General features: G+C 43.7%; 1 protein-coding gene and 1 long non-coding RNA gene across 6 annotated transcripts; one reads left to right on the forward strand and one right to left on the reverse strand.

Moving 5' to 3' along the window:
- Positions 1 to 9,524: 9,524 nt before the first annotated feature.
- LOC144901040 (uncharacterized) lies at positions 9,525 to 18,845 on the reverse strand. 4 transcript variants are annotated; one of them, XR_013629216.1, is made up of 6 exons: positions 18,427 to 18,845; positions 17,668 to 17,773; positions 12,880 to 12,936; positions 12,321 to 12,416; positions 12,012 to 12,206; positions 9,525 to 11,941 (listed from the first exon to the last, which is right to left on the reverse strand). It is a non-coding gene; the product is annotated as an uncharacterized LOC144901040 (long non-coding RNA). The 4 variants fall into 4 exon arrangements; XR_013629218.1 differs by lacking the exon at positions 18,427 to 18,845 and having other exon boundaries at positions 12,012 to 12,203; positions 17,668 to 18,208; XR_013629215.1 differs by lacking the exon at positions 18,427 to 18,845 and having other exon boundaries at positions 17,668 to 18,206.
- A 150-nt stretch (positions 18,846 to 18,995) lies between these two features.
- Positions 18,996 to 23,428, forward strand: cyp1b1 (cytochrome P450, family 1, subfamily B, polypeptide 1). 2 transcript variants are annotated; one of them, XM_058058668.2, is made up of 3 exons: positions 18,996 to 19,210; positions 19,281 to 20,300; positions 21,631 to 23,428. In XM_058058668.2, the coding sequence occupies exons 2-3, from the start codon at positions 19,291 to 19,293 to the stop codon at positions 22,226 to 22,228; spliced, it is 1,608 nt and encodes a 535-aa protein (XP_057914651.2). In that variant the 5' UTR covers positions 18,996 to 19,210; positions 19,281 to 19,290; the 3' UTR covers positions 22,229 to 23,428. The 2 variants fall into 2 exon arrangements, with proteins under 2 accessions (XP_057914651.2, XP_057914663.2); XM_058058680.2 differs by having other exon boundaries at positions 18,996 to 20,300.
- Positions 23,429 to 24,897: the final 1,469 nt, after the last annotated feature.

Consider the following 24,897-nt stretch of genomic DNA (forward strand, 5'->3'; position numbering starts at 1 on the left):
GCACAGCTCCCTGAAGGGACATGCAAAACTATTTTTAGTATTATAATATAGCATGTTGTTACTATCCCGGGAAAATAGAATATTCATAATATTTTTAATATACCTTAAGCATGTTTTTGAATCACGAAATGCAACTTTGTCAGGTTAATTAGCTCAAGTGTTGTTGAAAGAGACAATAAAAAAAAGGTAAATGAATGAAGAAGCAATGAGATAATCCCATTTTGCATAACCGCATACCTTTTGGTATATTCACCATTAGAATGACTCAGGTACTTTTGGACGTGTGTAGCGTGTAGCATGTAGCGTTAGCGTGATGCTACATACCAGATTGTACCTTGTCATTGTACGCCATGTGTACGTTTTTCAGGCTGACTGGACCAGGACAAAAGCAAACAGGTTGAGGCACGACTGTACCGGAGTATGACAGTAAAACACAGGAAACTACAAAACTAACAAGTATGCGGTCTGAGATGGAAGCGGTCCTGTTTGAAGCGCTTTTATATCGGAAACAGATCCCAGCTAGAACTCAGCTAGGATTAATACGACTATTAGATTATATTGCATATTGCATATGCCTATATTGAGGAAGTGTACTAATACGTACTTTTGACATCATTTTTTTTGGCCCTTTGTATTGAGTTGTGGACTCCAGCTCGACACAATAACCAGCAGACAAAGCTTTCTAGTTCTTCCAGAATCTGCACCTAATCAGCCATATTTCTTTGGGTTGCGTGGTTCCCATGAAAATGGTTTGTTTTAATTTATTCCACCCACAGCCCGCCTCCGGGCGCGCCACTTCGCTGTGGTTGGTCACACTGCCGAGTGCATGTAAAGAGTTCTGCTTCGTGCCACTATAGGAGTATAACAATAATAAATAATAATATATGATAGTAATAAATAATAAGTCCCCTTTAAAAGAGAATAGAAATAAAATGCTGAACTGAAATTTAATTTACTTTATTGTGAAAAAATCAATGTTTTCTACAAAATGACTTTTTCTTTGGCTTGTTTCTTTGCAAAAACTAAAGCGATTGAAGGCAGATTACAAAACAGATTGAGTTTCCTTTTTGCCTTTCCACTGCGATGAGACGTACGGTAGGAAGGGTCCTAATAAGACAATAAGACAGAAAGACCAGCTTGATTGCCTGCAGATGAACGCGTGTAAAGGAAGCTAATTGCTATCACTTCCCTACAGGATGTGGAAACACGGACATCACGGCGTCGTACGTCGTGTTTTGTCTCAGACGGATGTTGTGAAAGCTGAGACGAGTCATCAGGTTTGATGCTGACGGAGCTCAGAGAATGGCTTCATAAAAAGCCTTACATAATCACATGACGGGATATTGTTGACGTAAGTTTTTATATTCTTTAACCAATTTGTGGAACGCTTCTCCAAGGTGAGGCTCAATGTCGTGGAAACAAACACCGTGGGACCGGTTCAGGATGTACGACGTGGTGACGCTGGCGAGGAAAGTACCAGATGGTCTAAAGTGGTCTGGCTGACATCCTCAGGTGCTGACCCTTCCCTCCACGTGAAGTACTTTTCCTCGGTCAAGGAGGAGTGCTGATGACAGGGCATGCCCATTGTCGTTTGCCGCCAGGTCTGGTGTTGACACCGAGGAGGATGGTGGGTGTCTTATACGGATATGGATGCCAGGTCTGGTGTTGACACGGAGGAGGATGGTGGGTGTCTTATACGGATATGGATGCCAGGTCTGGTGTTGACACCGAGGAGGATGGTGGGTGTCTTATACGGATATGGATGCCAGGTCTGGTGTTGACACGGAGGAGGATGGTGGGTGTCTTATACGGATATGGATGCCGGGTCTGGTGTTGACACGGAGGAGGATGGTGGGTGTCTTATACGGATATGGGTGCCGGGTCTAGTGTTGACACGGAGGAGGATGGTGGTGTCTTATACGGATATGGATGCCAGGTCTGGTGTTGACACGGAGGAGGATGGTGGGTGTCTTATACGGATATGGATGCCAGGTCTGGTGTTGACACGGAGGAGGATGGTGGGTGTCTTATACGGATATGGATGCCAGGTCTGGTGTTGACACGGAGGAGGATGGTGGGTGTCTTATACGGATATGGATGCCAGGTCTGGTGTTGACACGGAGGAGGATGGTGGGTGTCTTATACGGATATGGATGCCAGGTCTGGTGTTGACACGGAGGAGGATGGTGGGTGTCTAATACAGATATGGATGCCGGGTCTGGTGTTGACATGGAGGAGGATGGTGGGTGTCTAATACGGATATGGATGCCGGCAGGCCTTGTGGAGCTTCATGGAGATCATTCAACATGCAGTCGCTGGTCCAACAGTTGACGAGTAGTCCATAAATGTTGAAAGACAAGCCATGTGTAGTATTGTGGTCACCAGACGTCAGTAATGTAACACTAATGAGAATTAGCTTAATGACCTTAGCATTGTACGGTACGTCAGAAAAGAAAGTTTTCCTCCTGCCCTGTGTGGAAGTGGTACATTTGAGGCTACTTATTTTGTCTTTCTTTGCCACTGTTTGAAGCACACAACAAATCATTTTCCCCCCAGTGATGGTAAGTGGCCTAGAAAACGGATGGAATTGATTTTTAAAAAACCGTGATGGAGTGAAGCTGCACAATTTGAACTGCAAATTGGGACGACTGTACTGTACATGGTGTTTTGTTGCCGTCGACTTCCAGATGCAAAGGTAAAAATATTAGCTGTACTATACACCATGCTAAACATAGTGCTAGAAATGCTACACATGCTACAAATAGCAGGAGTTGAAAATGATTTCAGGTCATTGATGTCCATGACTAAGGAACTAGGAGGCGAGTACCTCGGGACTGAGGTCACGCTTCTCCAAAGATGGATGCGGCGCGTTGAAAGCGGACGGTGACGCAAACTCCGGTTGCATTCCTGGAATAAAGTCTGGTGACTCAAAGGTGTCTTGCAGGCGTAACACGGTGTTTGGATAATTATGGGGTTTTGGTGCCTAATCCTGCTCCTGGATTATGTTTCTCATGTCATGCTTCAGTCTACGTTTACTTGCTGGATGAGTTCAATCGCCAGATTTCATTTCATGAATGAAAGCCTGAACACACCGGTTGGATGGGTTTGGGGTGCAAGAACATCTTGTCAAAAGATCAAGCTGCCATATTTCTTCACTGTGGTTAATTGTCATAGTCAGCCAAGTCAATTTCACTAAGTAGGATTTCTTTTTTATGAATGGAATATTTTCTTAGTTCGAGAATAAATAAACAGGCTGATATCCATCCATCCGTTTTTTACACTGCTTATCCTCAGTAGGGTACAGGGGTATGCTGGAGCCTACCCCAGCTGACTTTGGGAGACAAGGTACACCCTGGACGCCAGAGATGCCAAGCAGGGAATCGAACCCAGGTCTTCCTGGCCAGGCCGACGTTGTTGTATCTAATATCTAAATGTGGTTTTAACATTATTAGAGCACTCTTGACATGAAATAACACCCCTACAGTCACCTTTACGCTCATATTACCCAATATAGCAAATGTAAAAACAGAAAAAGTAATGTAACGTCACTGACACCTAGTGTTCAGTGTAGAATACTACATATCATTGAATGTGTCTTCTGAATAAAGCTGAATTTAGGAGAACATTTTTTTTGTACTAATAATAGACCACATATTCAACTACAAAACAGCATAATTTATTGACACTGACACCTAGTGGCCGCTGTAGAGTACTGCTTATCATCCCAACATCTTCCAGTACGTCCTCTGACTGCCTTGTATTTGTATTTTTACTCTTAAAAGTGCTTAACTAGGGCCAAAAGTATGTAGTATTTGTTTCAAGTAATAGTACTAGTAATAGTACATATTCAACCATGAACTAAAATGTTTAGAAAAACTGTGATGGAGAGAAGCCAGGAAATAGTAGTGAGGTTTTACTTCAATAGCATGTATTTATCCGTATTGGATGGTAGAACGTTTTTCTCATTCATCCTAAAGGAAAATATGGGAGGCATGGCGGCCTCTTCCTTTTCCCCGGATTCAAAGTCAGGAAGCTGTGATGGTGAGATAAAAAGTAGCCAAGAAACGCCATTGTTGTGTACCTTTTTATCAACCAGTTGAACACAATGGGAGCACTGGTTGGTTGGCTGGTTGGTTGGTTGGTTGGTTGGCTGGTTGGTTGGTTGGTTGGTTGGTTGGCTGGTTGGTTGGCTGGCTGGCTGGTTGGTTGGCTGGTTGGCTGGTGAGGCCTCCATGTGCTTCACAAGACAACATTTACTGGCTTGTGTACCTTTTTATCAACCAGTTGAACACAGTGGGAGCACTGGTTGGTTGGCTGGTTGGTTGGTTGGTTGGTTGGTTGGCTGGTTGGTTGGCTGGCTGGTTGGTTGGCTGGTTGGTTGGCTGGTTGGTTGGCTGGTTGGTTGGCTGGTTGGTTGGCTGGTTGGTTGGCTGGTTGGTTGGCTGGTTGGTTGGCTGGTTGGTTGGCTGGTTGGTTGGCTGGTGAGGCCTCCATGTGCTTCACAAGACAACATTTACTGGCTTGTGTACCTTTTTATCAACCAGTTGAACACAATGGGAGCACTGGTTGGCTGGTGAGGCCTCCATGTGCTTCACAAGACAACATTTACTGGCGTATTTGATGCGGCCTGATTCATGACCTGTGGTGACATCTGAACAGTAAATACGCCAGAGGAAAAGTGGCACACGTTGACGTCATTTAGCAACAGGTAAACAAAAGAAAACAAAGGTTCAGCGTGTCTTCAAGTGTGCCATTGAGCAAACACACGAGACACGCCATCGGCAGATTCATCATTACTATACTTTGCTTTTTAAACGTTCTTCGTTTACATCCTTTTTTCCTCTCTGGCACCATCATTAGCCTTCAATTGTCATATGGAATTATTCTTTTAAGCATATTAAAAAAATGAACCATGCAAATAACTAGATGAGATTTTACATTTTTCTGTTCATGTTGAAAATTCATGCTTTGGTTTTCTTTGGTTAGCGTACAATATGGCACGCATCTTGTCGTGTTATTAATACACTGCCAGTCCAACTGTGTTCTTAATGTATTTTTATCAGCACATGCCCATGTTAGCAGCTTGCTAATACAAGCTAATACAAGAAATTGTGCTTCATTTTTTCCAGACCAAACATGATAAGTCAATTCCTTATTTAGAAATGAAATATAATATAGAAAATCTGTTTACGACTTTCTAAATATTTATACATGAAAAACACTCCAAAAGCCATGTTTCCATTGGTATTACCCAATATAGTAGACATAATCATAAAAAATAAGCCATTTCAGACATAAATAAGATGTTTGACAGCGTACTTCCTGTGGCGGCTATTGTCTCATCAATGTAACATTACTGACCTCTGGTGACCGGTGTAGAGTACTACTGTGATGCCAGCGTTTAGCACTTCAGTCGCTTTATTAACGAGCAGTCAACATTAACACAGGAGCTGCTGTCGGCCGCAACTCACGCCATCTGTAGCAGCTGATGTCACACATGTCACTTCCCAGGTCACGCCTCTTAAAGGCACACACAAGATATTACATATAGCACATCTTCTGAATGCCGTATATGACCTTTTTATGATTAAGCCAATAATACGTACAATGTGCTTAAATATGCACGTTTTTTTTACTAATCATAGGCCGTATTCAACCACAAAACAGCAATCAGCTGTTCATTTTTTCAAAAACACGACAATGTAGTCGTAGTAGTCACCCGCCTATGACGTCATCGGGGTTGAATCTCCACTGCTGAAGTGCTAAGCAGCATCGGTATCCGTCAGGAAGGGCATCAGGAATAGAAAGGGCTCAAGCCAAAAAAAATCAGTATGCGGATCAAAAAAAAAAAAAAAAACGAGGAAAAAGCCGAGAGAAAGAAAGTTACGCCACAAGTCTCGAAAATGTTAACACGAGGGATGTTTGATATTGGCTTTTTTCCCCAAAATCAATACGCTGATATGGTCCAACTCTCAATTTCCGATATGCGTACCTTGACCTTGACCTTGGAATGAACACATATATGTTCCAGGATCTTGTTTTTTGAGGGGGGTTAATGACACTAACTAATGTTCCACTGTATCATTATTATGCTTTTTGGCTCATGTATTCAGTTTTATGGGCAATACTGCAGTCAGTGGATATTGTTCATCCATACAAAGTTTTCTTCGGTCCGTCAGTGCATCCTCGCCATCGTGAGCCAACTGTGGATATCCACCCAAGATCAACCTGTATCTGATTCAACAGCTCCTAATAGCCTTGAAGAGATCCTTCACAGATATTCCAATGCCCTGAAGCGCCCCCCCCCCCTCCCTTGCACAACCTTGTCGTGAGAAGACACATGCAACACAGTTATGCAGCAAAGCCGCCGCTTGCAATGAATGTGCCGCAGCAACAGCTCATCTTCCCACCAGACGTGCCGCTGCGCTGGCTTTCATAAATCATCCGCCATCTTGAGAACAGACGGCGTGTGCTAATTGCTAGAAAGCAGGTGTGATCGCGTGCAAGCATGCGTCTGCAAGGAAACGCCAGAGCATCGCGTGTCTGCCGCCGCAGCCTGGTCCGTCCAGTTTGGTGTCTTGCAGCACCATTACCAGTACTCGCAGGAATGTAAACTACATGGAATGCAGATCCTGAACCGCAGACGGTCATGCATGGGAGGAGGAACGCTCATTTTTATGAATGGAAATGATTTTTGCCATTCATAAACTGTCCTCAATGTGAAGGTTCATGCATGCATCCATGCAGTTCTCCCTCAACCCTCGATGTGGAACCAAGACTGGATACACCAGAGACACCCCTGGATGGGACACAAGGCTGGGAAATCACAGCAGGTCACATGACTTACTGGATGGCCGTATGTGGGAGTATGTGGGAGTATGTGGGAGTATGTGGTAGTATGTGGTAGTATGTGGTAGTATCCCCACCAAGACCATTCTCCGCCACCAAGACCATTCTTCACCACCAAGACCATTCTTCCACCACCAAGACCATTCTGCGCCACCAAGACCATTTTCCGCCACCAAGACCATTCTTCGCCACCAAGACCATTCTCCGCCACCAAGACCATTTTCCGCCACCAAGACCATTTTCCGCCACCAAGACCATTCTCCGCCACCAAGACCATTTTCCGCCACCAAGACCATTCTCCGCCACCAAGACCATTCTCCGCCACCAAGACCATTTTCCGCCACCAAGACCATTCTCCGCCACCAAGACCATTTTCCGCCACCAAGACCATTCTTCGCCACCAAGACCATTCTTCCACCACCAAGACCATTTTCCGCCACCAAGACCATTCTCCGCCACCAAGACCATTCTCCGCCACCAAGACCATTTTCCGCCACCAAGACCATTTTCCGCCACCAAGACCATTTTCCGCCACCAAGCATTCACCACAAATAAGCCAAGACATTTCCCCGTCAACTTGTTTCCCCACCCAACCACCGGACTATTAACACATTCATGTACATTTTATGCAGTATGCATAAATATTGAAATACTTTTTATTTTTGTGAAAGTTATCGTTACATTTTTAGTTTGGGGACGATAATCCAGAGTGTGCATGGTAAGAAAGAGTTTGTGTTGAAATGTTCATTTTTATCGCTAAGTGCTAGCTTGACCAGAAGGTACAATGCTAACGGTAATAGTTTCATTTTATTTGAACATGCATCAGATTCCAATTGAGTGCATCCCATAATCAGTTCCCAGTTCCACATGTCCAAAAGGAGTAGGAAGAAGCAAAGCTTATTAAATCCTACCCCTCCATCTGGTACTTTTACAATCACTAACTGTTACATTTGTTCACTTCCTGCTTTCCTGATATTATTTTTCTGGAGTATAAGATGATGTAGCCTTTGACCGGACACCTGAAGGTCACGTTTACACTGGTATTACCCAATATTTACCCAATATACTAGACATAATCAAATAAAATAAGCCGTTTCAGACATAAATAAAATACGATTTTGACAGCGTACTTCCTGCGGTGGCGTATAAGATGATGTGGCTCTTGACCGGACACCTGAAGGTCACGTTTACACTGGTATTACCCAATATTTACCCAATATACTAGACATAATCAAATAAAATAAGCCGTTTCAGACATAAATAAAATACGATTTTGACAGCGTACTTCCTGCGGTGGCGTATAAGATGATGTGGCTCTTGACCGGACACCTGAAGGTCACGTTTACACTGGTATTACCCAATATTTACCCAATATACTAGACATAATCAAATAAAATAAGCCGTTTCAGACATAAATAAAATACGATTTTGACAGCGTACTTCCTGCGGTGGCGTATAAGATGATGTAGCTCTTGACCGGACACCTGAAGGTACAAGACAGAGATGACCCAAGAACGGCCAAGGTGTCAATCAACAGACCAGTCGTCTGTCGGGAAGTCCTGGAGGCCAACATCCCAGTCATTCCGCATGCGGAAATGCAGCATATGTTCTTCCAGCTTGTGAAAGCCATACGGGGCTGTCAGCACTTCTCCAAGCCCCGCTGAGACCAAACTAATCCAGAGTGACAGGTCAACTCTCACCTCTCCAGCGGAGCACGGCAGCCATGACAACACACACGGAATCAAACAATCGTACGGCATGTTGGCAAGCGTCGCGCACGGAAGCAACACAAAGGCGTGCTAGTTGCACGGACTAGCTTGGATCATCACAACTCTCAAACAGGCTCTCATTGTCGGAAGAGCCGGCAGTTTGAGGTCAGGCCGTCGATCCCGGGACCGGGGAGGGACACCAGGCTGTAATTAAAATTCAGTCTGGGTTATTAGAGCATGTCTGCCTTTGTGCCTTCGAGCGCACACAAACACGGGCTCAGAATGGCCGTCTTCGTACACTTCACTTCTAGTAGACCTGTCAACGCGCTTAGCGGAGGCTCGGCTTAAACATGCTGACCGCCGGACCAGATCGCCGATATCGGCACCCGATGGCAGCGCTGGGAGCGACGGGGGTGATGGACGGGGTGATGGTTCAAGTCCTGGAAGGTTTTTACTCCTGGAAAGATTTGACAGCATTTAGCTGCCAAACGTTACGCCTTGTTGATGTAAACGGTGTAGTCCGCATAAAGTGGAACTAAAATGAATTAGAGGAAAGTTCATACAAATGAGCTCATATCTGTATTTGTATCATATGTATCTGTATGTATGTATCTGTATTGAGTACTACAAATTATTTATCAGTTTTTTGGTCAGACTTTAGACAATAATGAAAGTGTCCGTGATTCTGTGTCACAATCCAAATTTCCGCCTGATCTACTTTTTGTAATCCAGCAACTTTGGAGAACTATTGTTTTACATCAAGTTTTGGTGGGAAGTGAAGTGTTTAACTCTTGTGGTCATTTTAGGAGAACATAGTGTTGAGTCTTGCACAAGGAAAGAAAGAAAACGGGATCCATCTACTCGCTCCGTGTTACGGGAAACAAATGTCACCATGACATCACATCCTGGTCAGCCCAGCAACACTAAAAATGGTACATTTACAATAAATAAATCACAATAATTATAATAAATAGTCACATTATGGTTTTTCCATGAGTGTTTATGTGTTTATGCACAGAAAAAACAAAGAACCAGTGAGACACTTTGTAAGAACAAACGAGTGGAACTATACAAAGTGCAAATGAAAACACAAAAAGTCAATCAATCATAGCATTTTCTATGTGAACCTTACAATCATGATTTTAGTAAACAATGTCCTACTGTTGTAAGATAAAGCAAAATGTGATACTTTATTCTAATACAGTAAAGTCTCGTTATATCGATATCGGTTAAAACAAATTACTACTTATTACGATACTATTTTCATTTCCCGGCAAATTTCTAGTCTTTTATGATATAATTAGCTCCGTTAGTACGATACCCGGTTATTATGATAATCCAGTTACTACGATGCCCTTTTCATCTCCCGCCAGCCAATTTGGTCTGCTTATATCGATACAAAATGATGAATTATGTCCCGGTAACCGGTAATCACTACAGCGTAAGTTTATTTTTATTTACTGTAGTACAAAATGTATTGTAGTACAAAAGCATGCTAGATACGCAATCCATGAACTCAAGGAGAAAATTACATGCCATATCAAAGATCCGCCCACTTTTAATGCAGTTCGGCGCAGGATCGGATATATGGATAGTCCGGTTATATCGGTATTTTTTCCGACTCCCGAGAATATGGATATAACGAGACTTTACTGTATGCAGATAGGTTAAAAAATAACAATAACAATGTTCATTTTTGCTTTCACGAGAATGACCAATAAGTCTTCTGTTTAAAGTTAAACACACATTTGCAAGACTACACAAATTAAGATGATTTTCCATGAAAATACAAAAAAACCCAAACAATTATGTAACAAATATGTCTTTAAAAAGTTCAACTGAAAGTCAATTCTTCATCATTTTGATGATTATATCTTTCATCAAATAAATAAGCTTACATTTAATATCTGAAAATTGGAAAAATTGTCAAAAAGTTCAATAAAGTGGAATCCCTGCATATTTGGAGCCCCACAAATTAGAATTTTTTGTATAATAAGTAATAGTAGTATAGTCGTTAGCTTTTTTTTCCAACTGGCTTTTTTCCATAAAAAGTTGGTAATAATTAATAAATACTGTAAAAATGTACAGACGACATGAACTACCACCATTCGGAATTTTCACACGTTTATATCTTTATGCTTCAGTGATCATGTTTTTTTTTTGTCAAGCACTGACATTTCACACTTTTCCTGCCGATCCTTGAACGCACCGTGCTTGCTTTGACGGACCATCCGTCCTCAAAACTTGCAGTTCAAATACGCTAGTAGGTTGTACTCCAATGACAACATAAGCGGCGTGGATCATGTTGATGCAGCTTGGAGAAACGTGGACTGATGACTCGGCTAAACGTGTCAGCTAAACGCTACACTGTGACTGATTCCGTCATTGGTCCATTAGCATTGAGTACTTTAACTAGTACTACTTTATCTGACTGCGGTATTTGTCTTAGCTGCAATGAATGGTAGCGGCGTGGACGTACAATGAGCGGGAACATGAGAAGCCATGCGTGCATCACATGATGTTTCCCATCCAACCGTTGGGTCGGCGTATGCCGGGGAAAACATACACAAGCTGAGGGAGTGTGAAAAGCGGCCATTGTTGCGCAACAACGCTTCCGCTGCTCAGTCTCCCATGTCGCCAGGATACTTTCCCCGCTCTTCACATGGATTGTCCGATTGTGCCACGACCCCCAGCGTCGCCATTATCGACTACACGCACGCTGTGTAAAAGGGCCGGCATTCACACGGTGTTGTGGCAACATGACCAGGAAGTTCGTTAGGAGCCTTCAACCCTGAGGTCACACCTGCGTGATCAAGACGTCTCCATCCAAAGAATGTTGGTAGAAGCTGGACAAATTCAAAGTCAAACCAAAGTAGGTCAGCGTTTACAAATTCGCCATTATTTACCCGTCAAGGCTGTAAAAATATTTAGTTTATTTAGTGGAACCTTGGTTAGCGTCATTCACTTGTCGGAGAAGAGCTGACTTTAACCAAAACGGATGCTAACCGAATAAAGCCTAAAATAAACCCCCTTTTTATAGTTTAGAAATAGTTTATAAATTATACCCTCAATTCTGACGTAGAAGCTAAACACTCCATTCAAAACAAATCAGATTTGTGCATTTAAGTCACATGTGTCCACATGCTATGCTATGCTATGCTATGCTATGCTCATCCTTTTGGACATGCTAAAGCGCTAATTGTGCTATATGATGTATTCCATTGTGTTCAGTTGTGTGCATGTTGAAATAAAACGAGGACGTTCAGCATGTTGAAGGATACTTCATGGTCACAGGAGGACGGCTGATGGAAGCAGCAACATTCAGGTTGGCAGATGAGCGCTCTACCAGCTCAGCTCCAACGATCCTGTCTGAGCGACGGCACCTTAAGTGGACGTTATGACAAGAACGGAATATAAAAACACATTCTTTCCTCAGTCATCATAAATACGTACATTCCACCGCTTGTTCTTCCGCCCTCCCCCAACAGTGGCAAAGAGGGTCCCCGGCCAAAAGGCGTAACATGAACGTGTTCAGTCCACCTGAAGCCGTGGAGTTGTCATTTCCAAATGAATATTCCATAGAAGATTCCCGTCAGACAGACCAAGCGAGAAGAGGTTGGAGACAGAATCCCGATGACACCAACGCTGCTGGAGAAGCCAATCAATAAGCATCCTTTCCTTGGGATCCTTGGGATCCTTGGGATCCTTGGGATCCTTGGGATCTTTCTGAGGCGTATAAAAGCGAATAAGGAACTAACGTACCGGGCGAGTGGCGTGGCTTTCGGTTCCCGGTGCAGCCAGACGGGATCATCCCAGTGTTGTGGCTGAGCATTTTATACTCCCGTCGTTTTCACATGACTGGAAAATAAGTCACAGTTCAGAGGATAGATGCTGGATTTGTTTGGGTTCTTCCACCCATGAATACACCAGCCTGACAAAGGACTGGAACGCCATACTGTACACACGTTTGGACCAGTCAGGAAGCATCACTCATACTTTGCTGCATTAGTATTAGTATTAGTATTAGTATTAGTATTATACTATACGGGTATTTGCCAGTTAAACCTCCAATGATGTCATCAAGGAAGTCTCATAGAACTGGAGGCTGGAGCCTATCCCAGCTGTCTTGGGGGAGAGGCGGGGTCCACCCTGGACTGGTGGCCAGCCAATCCCAGGGCACATATAGACAAACAACCATTCACACTCACATTCATACCTATGGACAATTTGGGGGGGGGGGGGCAATGAAGCTAACATGTAAACTCACTTATTATTTATTAGTTTAGTTATGAGTTATGTAATGTGCTTAGTGCCAACGTACAGATATTTGCCGAGTGTGCTTCAAAGTCTCTCGTGTTACTTTGAGTCCTGTTGAGTCCTTAAATGAAACAAAAAGAAATAAAGTTGCCCGAAATTGTCAAATACACATTTTGAGTAGTTCAATGTCCGTCACATTTCAAGTTGATACGAGACAGAAATGATGTTGATTTTCCAAAGTCCTGATGAAAGTCACCATCAACATTCATGTCGCCGCCCTGGAAGTCCACAATGAAGTCCTCTGACGCAGGAACCCACCACCACCAAACACGCCAGCCTTCATTAAAAGCTATTCACTGCTTTTTTTCCCCGGACTTCCCGTCAGTCCCTTCAATTAGGCCGTTAAAAGCATCAACGGGCGGCAGTTAGCAGAGACGGTTGAAGCAAAGCCGTGTCAGTTGGCATAGGTCGGAAATGCGCAGTCATGCGACCGGACTCGTAATAAGCCGGCCATTCTTTCCAAAGGAGTAGCAAGAGTTCAACGGGAGTGAAAAGGCTTCCTCCGGCAAGACGGCCGGCACTTCTATTGGGAATCCAAGGGGGAAAATGCCCTCTTAGTGTGAGAGCGGAGGGGAGACGCCTTCACGGGCGGCTGGTTACGCTTTGGCAACGGCCTCAGCGGCTCTTGGCCCAGACAAAAACAACAAAAAAGCCCCAAGAGCCTGAATGAGGGCTCGTCATCGGGATTCTCATTAGCACCCGTTCCTAGAATTTAGATGGCAGGCTGTGGAAAGAATGAAAAAGTGGTGGTTTGACATTTGGGGGGTCCGGGGGTCGTAATGAGGTGTCCGCGGTCGGACCAAAGTGAAGAGCTCGCCCTGAAGGTCAACCTCTTTGACCGCTCACCAAATCAATGACGACGGAAGCCGCTTATGTTTGCCAAGCTAACCAAGTCCAACAACTCACCAGAGTGGTTACTCAACGAAAACTGTTCCATATATGTTGGAACAGACATATGGAATATGGAATATTTACACCATCTGGGATTTTGCAATGTTGTGATCGCCTCAGTTCTTGCTAATTTCAGTGGTGTAAAAATGGTTTGCCACTTCCTGATTTTTTGCCCGTTTGTCACACTTGAATGTTTCAGATCATCAATAATAAATATTAGTCAATAACAACACAACTGGGAGAAAAAAACATCCAAACCTATGAACCGTGTGTGAAAACGTCGTTGCCTCAGTTGCACTCTGACCTTGCCTCAGAGGTCCAAGACGAAAAACTGAACTGCTTAACAAAAAACATTAAGCCCCGTCTCAATTTAGCTAGAAAACATCTTGATGATCCCTAAGACTTTTTGGGAGGTGTGTCCCATTACATCTGGTGTGAAAGTAACGCTGCATTTAAGAGAAAGAACATTATAGCAACAGTCAAACGTGGCGGTGGTAGTGTGATGGTCTGGAGATGTTTTTCTGCTATGATTAATGAAACTATGAATTCTGCTGTCTACCAAAAAATCCTGCAAAGATGAGTGGACCAAACTTCCTCCCCAGCGCTGGAAGAGACTCATTGCAAGTTACCACAAACGCTTGATTGCAGTTGTTGCCGCTAAGTTTGGCCCAAGCAGTTCTTAGGTTTTGGGGGCCCTAATCACTTCTTCACACATAATCATAAAAAGTTTCATTTAAAAACTGCATTTTTGTTTTGTTGTGTTGTCATTGACTAATATGTATTTGATTATTATTTGTTGGATGAATGGGGGGGGGGCACTTTTTCACACCACTCTGTATGCAAGTTTCACTTAAAGTGAGAAATCTCAGGCACTGTAAAAAAAACAAAAAAAGCCTGTCAAATCGGACCCAGAAATAAATGAAATGAAATAATGTATATATCTTATTTGTACCATATGGAATTGATTGTAATATAATATATGATATTAAATTCACATGTCAAAACAAAGGCTGAAATATCCTATCATCATCTTCCTCATGCTGACATCTCCTAAGTTGTCCCCGGGGGGGGGGGGGGGGCAGCGTTTAGTCAAGTTGTCAGGGTTGACGTCTTGATGATGAAGCACATGCGTGACAACCGCATGTTACTCAAATCCTTCCAACGGGAGCCCGGTCGACCCCCCCCCGCCCCGCCCCCCCGCAGCTTCACAGGGAGGGAGGTAAGCCAGGTGAGCTGGGGGGGGGGGGTGGATGGATTAGTTTCACCACTTCCTGCGCTCCAACGCATAATATGGAATAATCTGGAATAATCTGGAATAATCTGGAATAATCTGGAATAATATGGAATAATATGGAGGGTGAGAAATGAAGCTGCGTGGTCAACCCAGAAACCTCACAATGCAAGTGTACCTTTGAGTACAGGTGAGTACATGTGAGTACAGGTGAGTACAGGTGAGTACAGGTGAATACAGGTGAGTACAGGTGAGCACAGGCGAGTACAGGCGAGTACAGGTGAGCACAGGCGAGTACAGGTGAGTACAGGTGAGTACGTGGTCAACCCAGAAACCTGCCAATGCAAGTGCACCTTTGAGTACAGGTGAGTACAGGCGAGTACAGGTGAGTACAGGTGAGTACAGGTGAATACAGGTGAGTACAGGTGAGCACAGGTGAGTACAGGCGAGTACAGGTGAATACAGGTGAGTACAGGTGAGCACAGGTGAGTACAGGTGAGTACAGGTGAGTACAGGTGAGTACAGGTGAGTACAGGTGAGTACAGGTGAGTACAGGTGAGTACAGGTGAGCACAGGTGAGTACGTGGTCAACCCAGAAACCTGCCAATGCAAGTGCACCTTTGAGTACAGGTGAGTACAGGCGAGTACAGGTGAGTACAGGTGAGTACAGGTGAGTACAGGTGAGTACAGGTGAATACAGGTGAGCACAGGTGAGTACAGGCGAGTACAGGCGAGTACAGGTGAATACAGGTGAGTACAGGTGAGCACAGGTGAGTACAGGTGAGTACAGGTGAGTACAGGTGAGTACAGGTGAGTACAGGTGAGTACAGGTGAGTACAGGTGAGTACATGTGAGTACATGTGAGTACGTGGTCAACCCAGAAACCTGCCAATGCAAGTACACGTTTGCTGGCGGTGCAAATCCTCACCTGTACTCCACACCTTCCTGTGAACTCCTCCCTGACCTCCATTATCCCTCACACGCGAGGAGCAATTGAAGTGTCAATCAAGCGGGGGGGGGGGGGGGGGGGGCGTGCAAAGTGGCTGTGTCGTCACCTTGCAGCGCCTACGAGCGGGTTAAGCAACAAACACCAAACCATGGAAGGTTGGGGGGGGGGGGGGGGTCACGGTACAAGTTGAAGACGCAGCAGACTTGAATTTGAATTTCACCTGATCTTTGTGACAATAGGCGATCATATTTCTTACTGAAACATCATCAATTCATCTTTAAGTCAAAAGGAAGCCAAACAGGATGAAGACCTCTGGAGGCTTTCTGGACCAGGTTGTGGTATTCCAACCTAAACAACAAGTCAGTGATGGGAAATGTTCACCAGCTCTACTTCCTGCCATCACACACTTTCTGTCTGCTGGAGCCTATCCCAGCTGTCATTAATGTCTCAAGACAGCTGGGATATGAATGAATTTTTAATGAAGCTCTCCTACGAGGTAATACTTTTGTACTACTGTAGCACTACTAGTACTACTAGTAGTACTTCATCAACATCATGGTTGATGAATATGCAAATGTACTTTTCTTACTGAGGAGTTGGCAACAGTGGATGGAGAATCGAACCAGCAACCATCAGGTTTGGAAACAACAACACAACCTCGTGACCCTTCTTGACATCCAGGAGAATAAACAGGATGTTGATCTGAGATGTAATACGGATTTTCACCAGCAGGGGGAATAACAACAAAATAAATTGGCCATCGATTTTGAATGGAGAAATTGTCACAGGAAATATGACAGCAAATGTTATTATTTTATATTCTGTTATTATATTATATTTAATATTATGAAAAGCCAACGTGCCTTAAGGAGTTTGGGGTGTAGAAAAGGGAGAGCATGAGGTGGAATAACAATAAAGAAGAGGGATAATAATAATGAGAAGATTGATAATAATAATGTATCTAATGTATCTAGACCAGGGGTGGGCGGTGGGGGGGGGGGGGGGGGGCAGACTATATATTTTACACGTAACAGTCCACCTGGTATTATTGTATCTGTACAATTGTCATGCAATCTGCTATTATTATTTATTATTTTTATATTTATATTTAAATATTTAAAAAATAATAAAATATTATAATAATTACAATAAAATTAAAATAATAATTATTATATTATTATTATGTAAAATATGCAAATATAACAATAATATTATATATAATTACTATAATAATTAGCATTAATATAATAATTATAATAATCATAATAGTTCTAATAATAATTAAAATAATCTAATAATAATAATAATAATAATTATTATTATTATTATTATTATGTGCTTGTGTCCCTTTTTTCAGGAGCACTTTGTAAACAACAGACCATGTCAAAAAAGAAATTGATAAAACCATCAAAAGGTTGGCTCAGGCCATGATGCCAGGTTGTATGTTGAGTTTAAATGAAATACTTTGGAAAGATTGGGCGGGCCGTATTCAAACACTTGGCGGGCCGGATGTGGCCCCCGGGCCGTAGTTTGCCCACCCCTGATCTAGACCTATACATAAACAGTATATTGAATGTGTTACAATTGAATATACAATAATGAAACAATAGATGTACATGCTGGAATGAATTCGGTCATCTGGTTTATAAACGGGTGCAAGTGAAGGAGGCGGGGTCCAGTTCTGGTCTCCACCCTCCTGGACCATCAAACCATCATCTTACCTTGGATGGATCACCAGGGAAGGAAAGTGGACACTCGGTAAGTGAAGTCGCTTTATGGTCACTAGTCGTTCTTCTTTTTGGACCACTTGAATAAATTTAACATTTCCTGGAAGAAAATAATATCAATAGATAAACTTCTTTAAAACACAAAAACATCTTTTTTTCTTTTTTTTTTTTTTTTTACAATGCTTTATCAGTATGTCCACATAATTTGATGTATGCTGAGTTACATTGATTTCATTAGTCTTCTCTTCCTATGGGGTAACATATTAGGACTAAGAGGATGGTTATGGACTTGGTTATGGTTATGGTTATGATTCATTTCAAACAGGACCAAAAAGGTCATCCAGATCTTATCTCCTGTTCCAAAAATGACTGACAGTTTGTGTTTCAATGCATTTGGTCGTTTTCCCAATAGAGAATATGTAAGAATTTTTTATATAAATAATTGAGGCACATTAAATAATACAATAAATACACATAATTAAATAATACAAAATTATAATACACAATACATACAGAAAATACAAATATAATACAAAATAAATATAACACTAAATTCCATGAATCTAAATAAAGATAAATAAATACACATAAATACAGTCATAAGAACCTGACAGAAGTATTGTGTTTATATGGAAGCTGGCGGAAATGAAATGTAATATTGCTAATAAATCCTACCAATACTATTGTTATTATTATTATTATTATTATTATTATTATCATCGAGGCGTCATTACAGAAAAAAGGGGGGCTCACCGTGAGGGAAGCTGCTGTCCGAGGTGCTGAAGCGGATCCCCAAACCCCTCACGAGGCCAGCAGTGGTGATTGATTCAAGATATACAGTATATGTGTATGTACTGTATATATATATATATATATATATGGTCAAAACTGTACAAATTCTAATGTGAATGTTGACTTATTTGGAGAATTATTTACATATCAATCCAATTCCGGACAATTTATAACTCATTTTTGTGCAGGAATCCAGCAAAGAAGATATGATATTATTATAATACATCATTGTACATCAGCAAATACTTAAAACATGTCAATTGACTGCAATGGAAATGTAAAATTGGGCAGGCTATTGTTATTGGAAGTTGAATGAATAACGAATATTAGATATTATCGATATTGCAATATCCATAGCCACCGCCAATAATGATGCCAGTCACGTGTATGTCATTACAGTTGAAATATGTAAATGAACGCATGCGCCAACTACCTTTTGCGTGCAGCTTTTCGACGCACAGCGGTGCGCAATGCCGCCCGTTGCGGCAATCGCCGGAGGCAGGGTGGCTGCGCCGTTTCGGAGGAGGGGATATCCGCAGGGTGGGGTGACACCCTCTGGAGCAACACCTAAAAAAAGAAAAAGGAGTATCAAAGCGGCGCACAGACGCTGTCGGCCTGGGATGTTGCAGCCTCGGCACCGCGAGGCGTGCGTAAAAGCGCGCGCATGAAAGCGGAGAGAGCAACAGTCCGCTGATCAAATCGGCTTTTTGGCGAGACATCTCTTGGCATTCGCGATCGTGGGCAGGTATCGGAAAGCACGTGACAGGTGATGCGGTCTCAGGTATGCGCGTTTGACTCCGATGTCGTCCTTTCAGAATCCCCAAGATGGCTCCGAGGTCGGAAGAGAGCGGCGGCGAGGCTCTGACGACCCTGTTGCTGTCGTGCGTCACCGTCCTGCTGTCCGTCCAAGTCGCCCGCTGGTTCCGGAAGCGTCCGGGCTTGCGCGTTCCGGGCTTGCGCGTTCCGGGCCCGTTCGCCTGGCCCGTCGTCGGCAACGCGGCGCAACTGGGCGCCGCGCCGCACTTGTACTTCATGCGCTTGGCGGAGAAATACGGCGACGTCTTCCAGATCCAGCTGGGCTCTCGGACCGTGGTGGTTCTGAACGGGGACGCCATCAAGCAGGCGCTGGTCAAGCAGGGCTCGGAGTTCGCGGGGAGGCCCGACTTCGCCTCCTTCCGGTACATCTCCAACGGCGCCGGCTTCGCCTTCACCACCACGTCGGACTGGTGGAAGACGCACCGCAGGGTGGCCCACTCCACGGTCAGGATGTTCTCCACGGGGAACCAGACGACCAAAACCTCATTCGAGCAGCACATCCTCTGCGAGTTTAAAGAACTCCTGCAGCTTTTTCTGGACAAAACCCGGGAGCGGCGCTACTTCCGGCCCATGACCTACCTGGTGGTGTCCACCGCCAACATCATGAGCGCCGTCTGCTTCGGGAAGAGGTACCGCTACGAGGATGAGGAGTTCCTGCAGGTGGTGGGCAGGAACAACCAGTTCACCGAGACCGTGGGCGCCGGGAGCATCGTGGACGTGATGCCCTGGCTCCAGTTCTTCCCCAACCCCATCAAAACCATGTTTGACGACTTTAAAGCCCTCAACCGGGAGTTCTCCGCCTTCATCCTGGACAAGGTGATGGAACACCGGAAAAGCATGCGGTCCGGCTCCATCAGGGACATGACCGACGCTCTGATTGTGGCCTTGGACAAGCTGAACCATCAAAGTGGCCTCGGATCGGAGAAGGACCTTGTCTCGGCCACTGTGGCCGACATCTTTGGTGCAAGTCAGGACACGCTGTCAACGTCCCTGCAATGGATCATCCTCATCCTGGTCAAGTAAGTCCGCTTTGGCCTCGTCTCCTTCACGGGAAATTAACTCAAATATCAACGCTTGCTAACGAGGCTTTGGCACTATGGACGCTATATCACAGCATATCATAGCAATGTCAAGCAGGAGTGATTGGATGCTTTCATGTGATCTCATCCGTGAACTTTGGAAATATTCCAGAGAAATAATAGAAATGAAGCATTGCCGCATATCATAACAATCCCCAGCCACCGTGTCTTGTTGGGGGGGGGGGGGGGGGGGGCACCAATACATTGATTAAGGCGACATTGCGACCAGTATCAGACTGGGATCTTCGTGGGTTTTCCACTTTTCCATGTCGGGGGGGGGGTTGCCACAGCGAGTCAATCACACCAACACTTTTGGATGCACCCCAGACTGGGAATCGAACCTGTGCTCTCCACCATATGGAATGCAGAACGCCAAAAAAAATCTAATCTTTGCCACATTAGTGCTTTTTTGTTTATGATATTATATTTCATAATCATGCAAAAACACGTCAAATATTTCATGAACATACAACAACATTTGGGAATTTTAGTCGTTCATAATGCATAATGTGTATTCCAACAATATCATCATTTGTATATCGTTAAGTTATACTAACCACTAAAGGCCATTGAACCGATTTTCCTTGTAACTCAAAATAAACTTTTTTTACTGCATAAAGTCAAAATTCAAGCAAATGTATTGAACTAACTTTATTTAATGACTTTCCTTAGCAAAGACGACAAAGCTCAGAACTAGCTACAGGAAATGTAGCCATTTTACCATGTAGACACCAAAACAAATATAATTATATGAAAGAAGAAACAACGGAGAATTTAAATTATTGGAGATTTTGAAAATAAAGTCATACATTTATGAGAAAAAAAAGGGGGGGGCTTAGTTTTATTTCGTATTGTTTTAAATGCTAAATGCTCAACTGCTCTGTTTTGCTGCCACGTTATCAATAAAGTTTCTCAAGAGCTATGTACTATTTTCCAAATAGATAATATTACTTTTTTTCTTGTCAATTTACGACTTTATTCTTGAAATCTTACACCCCCCCTTCCCCCCCCATGTGTCCCAATACTTGAATATATTAGCGAACTTACTTATGTCGTTCCCACGGCCTCCAGAGGATTCCAACGATGCTAGCGACTTGTAGAATGTTCCACGTGTCTGGGGGTGGGGGGGGGGGGGGGGGGGCTATTGTGTTACAAGTGAGTGTGAGTGAAACATGAAAATGAATACATTTGAATAGTCTATGATTCACTTTTGTTGATGGTACCAAGCTAAAAGTTCTCTAACATGCGGTTCTCACCGTGCGGACCCCAGGTACCCCGAGCTGCAGCTGCGTCTCCAGGAAGAAGTGGACAAGGTGGTGGACCGCAGCCGTCTGCCGTCCATCGATGACCAGCCTCAGCTGCCGTACGTCATGGCCTTCATCTACGAGGTGATGCGCTTCACCAGCTTCGTGCCGCTCACCATTCCTCACTCCACCACCACGGACACCTCCATCCACGGATATACCATACCAAAGAACACGGTGGTCTTTGTAAACCAGTGGTCCTCCAATCACACCCCCGGCGTCTGGGCCAATCCGGAGACCTTCGACCCCCAGCGTTTCTTGCACCCCAGCGGGGGTTTGAACAAGGACCGGTGCAACCTGGTGCTCATCTTCTCCATGGGCAAGCGGCGCTGCATCGGAGAGGAGCTGTCCAAGTTTCACCTGTTCCTCTTCACCGCCCTGCTGGCCCACCAGTGCAACATCAGCAGCGACCCGACCGGGCCGCCCGGCCTGGCCTACACCTACGGGCTGACCCTCAAACCCAACGCCTACTCCATCGCCGTCTCGCTGCGGGATCACATGAGGCTGCTTGAAGATGCGGCCAGTCGGGGTTTCGCTGAGGACACGGACTCTTCAACAAAATGAAGAGCAATAAAAAGACACGAGAACTAAATATTTATGATCTGAAATATAATAAAAATGATTACCGATGACTAAGCTACAGTCGATGTTCATCTCGTTGGCTCTGGACTTTGCAGGGAAGGCCTGCATTCATCTAAGTGAAGGACTACATGGAGGTGGCATTGGAGGTCCTGATGTGGTCATGTGGGGCGTCTAGATCAGGAGGTCCCAGGAGGGTCAAGACCTTCTCATGCAGGCTCCTGTCTGTCTGGCGTATACGCTCATGGAGTACTTATCAGCCCTCAGGGTGTATAATATTGGCCTCCGTAAAGCCAAATACTACATATACGTAGTAAAGGTATTTGTACTCTATAAAATATTAGCTTGTGAGCTGCTGTATGAACGTTTGCTATTCCTCTCTGGAAGCTTGCTGATGTCGAAGCAACTCGTCATGTCCACTGCAGTCCCCTTCTGACTAAGACGTGTCCACGATAGTCTACATGGACATCTGGTCCACGGCTTTGGGCCATGTACATTTTGAAACCCAAAGGGGTTATCATTCCTAGGAAAATATATCTTGTAATATTTGAACATTCTATTGAATATTTTTAACATGAATTGATGAAGCCTGTCAAATGAGAGACAAAACAATCTTCCAAAACAAGCATAATAGTCCAGTTGGGAGGGGTCAATGCCCTGAGAGTAAAGCCTGATACAAAATTTCTAAGAATTAATACTTCACTTCGCACTCTAAGATCTTAATGAGTGGAGTTTGAAAATGCAAAAATTGGAGAGAGAAAAATGTACAAAAAACCCTGGAAAATGTAAATAAAATATTCAAAAATGGACTCCAGTTCTGTTCTTTTTTTGTTGTTTTTTTTTTTTTTTTTACCATTGTTGGTAACGTTGTGGTGAGACCAGCCGTGTTGTTTGGTCTACAGACAGTGACACTGAGGATAAGACAGGAAGCAGTACTGGAGGTAGCAGAGATGAGGATGCTGAGATGCTTATTGGGAGTGACCAGGATGGATAGGATCAGGAAGGAGTACATCAGAGGGACATTACATGTTAGAGGCCTTGGAGATAAAGTTCTTTAGGCCGGACTGAGATGGTTGGGACATGTCCAGAGGAGAGATGGTGACAAAGACACAATGCGGCAGTGGGATCAACATGGGGGGGGTCTTGTAGATGTTAATGACGGTGACTCCTTCAATCAGCGAGAGACAGCAAGACAAGCGATAGCGGCATCAAATTTAGGATGAATAATGCTGCTTTGAGCTAGTTATCAAAGGTGGCCATTCCTATTGCTATATTGCTATATTGCTATATTGCATATCCCATAATGCCGAATAAGTCATTACATCAGACGGTGAAATATGGATAAGAGAATAAGAGAATTCTTTTGGACATGGGCGGCAGAAAGAGCAGCATTACTAATGTCCACATGGAGTACGAACAACAAATATCTATATAATGCGTCTGTCGGTGTGACCAAAGTCCTATGGGGTAGGCTCCAGCTCACACGAGACGAAAGGAATGTGCGGGTTGCCAGACGTGAAACTGATATAGCAGAACACAATGTCGATGCATAGTTTGTCATATTTATAGCAGTTATCTTTCAATATTGTATGACGTCAAACACGTCAATAAAGCTTTGTTCTGTGAAGACTGAATAACAAGATTGGCAAGAATCTCCACATTTAATCTGGTGTTTTCCCTCAACAACAACAATAGGCGACACATTCATTCATTCATAGCAAGATCCTGCTCTTGTGCGTCTAATAATAATAATAATAATAATAATAATAATATAATAATATAGTCGGCTTTTCATCCTGGACCTGCTATCATTTGGCATTGGTTGCCCACCATCATGGTTCTTGGCATAATCAGCAAGACTGTAATTTGAATGTTTGTTTTGAAAGTTCTACAATGGAACCCGGAAGGCAAGGGTAACCAACACTCATAAGAATATCTATTTTTGGCTCAACATTTGCAATAAAAGTATTGGAGTCAGCATCTCTCTTCACATGAAGTATTTAGGTTGTAAACATGTCTCCCACTCGTCCGTGCATCGATCCATCTTCTACACCACTTGCCCTCACTACGGTCGCGGTTTGGCTGGAGCCTATCCCAGCTGTCAGATGAGAGGCGGACCAGTGGCCAGCCAATCGCAGGGCACATGAAGGAGCCAACTCCAGTAGGATTTGAGCAAAAGGTGGCATACACTTTGGAGTCATCAATTAACCTTTTGGAATATGGGAGGAACCCGGAATACCCGGAGAAAAGGCCACGCGCTGCTTTTTAATACCCACAATGCACTGCTGCACTGGTCTTTCAAAAGTAGTTGATATTACTGTCATCGGTATACAATATGATAAATGCATAAGCAGGCATCAAACCAGCAACCTCTGGCTTGGGAAGTACTACTTTATGAACCAAGCCACACCATCACTGATGAACCCCAACGAAGCGTTTAAGTGACTTCTCACCAGCAGAGGGCGCCATTTAAATGGCCCATTCATTTTTAATGGGACATTTTACACAGAAAATATGAAAAGAAACTAAATGTGGTGATATTTTGAAAAGTCTGAATAGGTAGCAAACTTGTCCTGAGTGAGGTGAACATTTTCATGTTGGATTTGTTAGAATTGGTTACGAAATGGAGGAGGAGTTAGTGGACAAAAAATTGA

This window comes from Doryrhamphus excisus, linkage group LG10 (genome assembly GCF_037039965.1).
Source record: "Doryrhamphus excisus strain RoL-2023G ecotype Guam linkage group LG10, RoL_Dexc_Guam_v1.1, whole genome shotgun sequence".
Lineage (NCBI taxonomy): Eukaryota > Metazoa > Chordata > Actinopteri > Syngnathiformes > Syngnathidae > Doryrhamphus > Doryrhamphus excisus.

Coding starts and splice junctions, on each gene's coding strand:
- cyp1b1 (XM_058058680.2), top strand. CDS start 19,291: ATGGCTCCGAGGTCGGAAGAGAGCGGCGGCGAGGCTCTGACGACCCTG. Junction 20,301..21,630: donor ATCATCCTCATCCTGGTCAA/GTAAGTCCGCTT, acceptor TGCGGACCCCAG/GTACCCCGAGCTGCAGCTGC.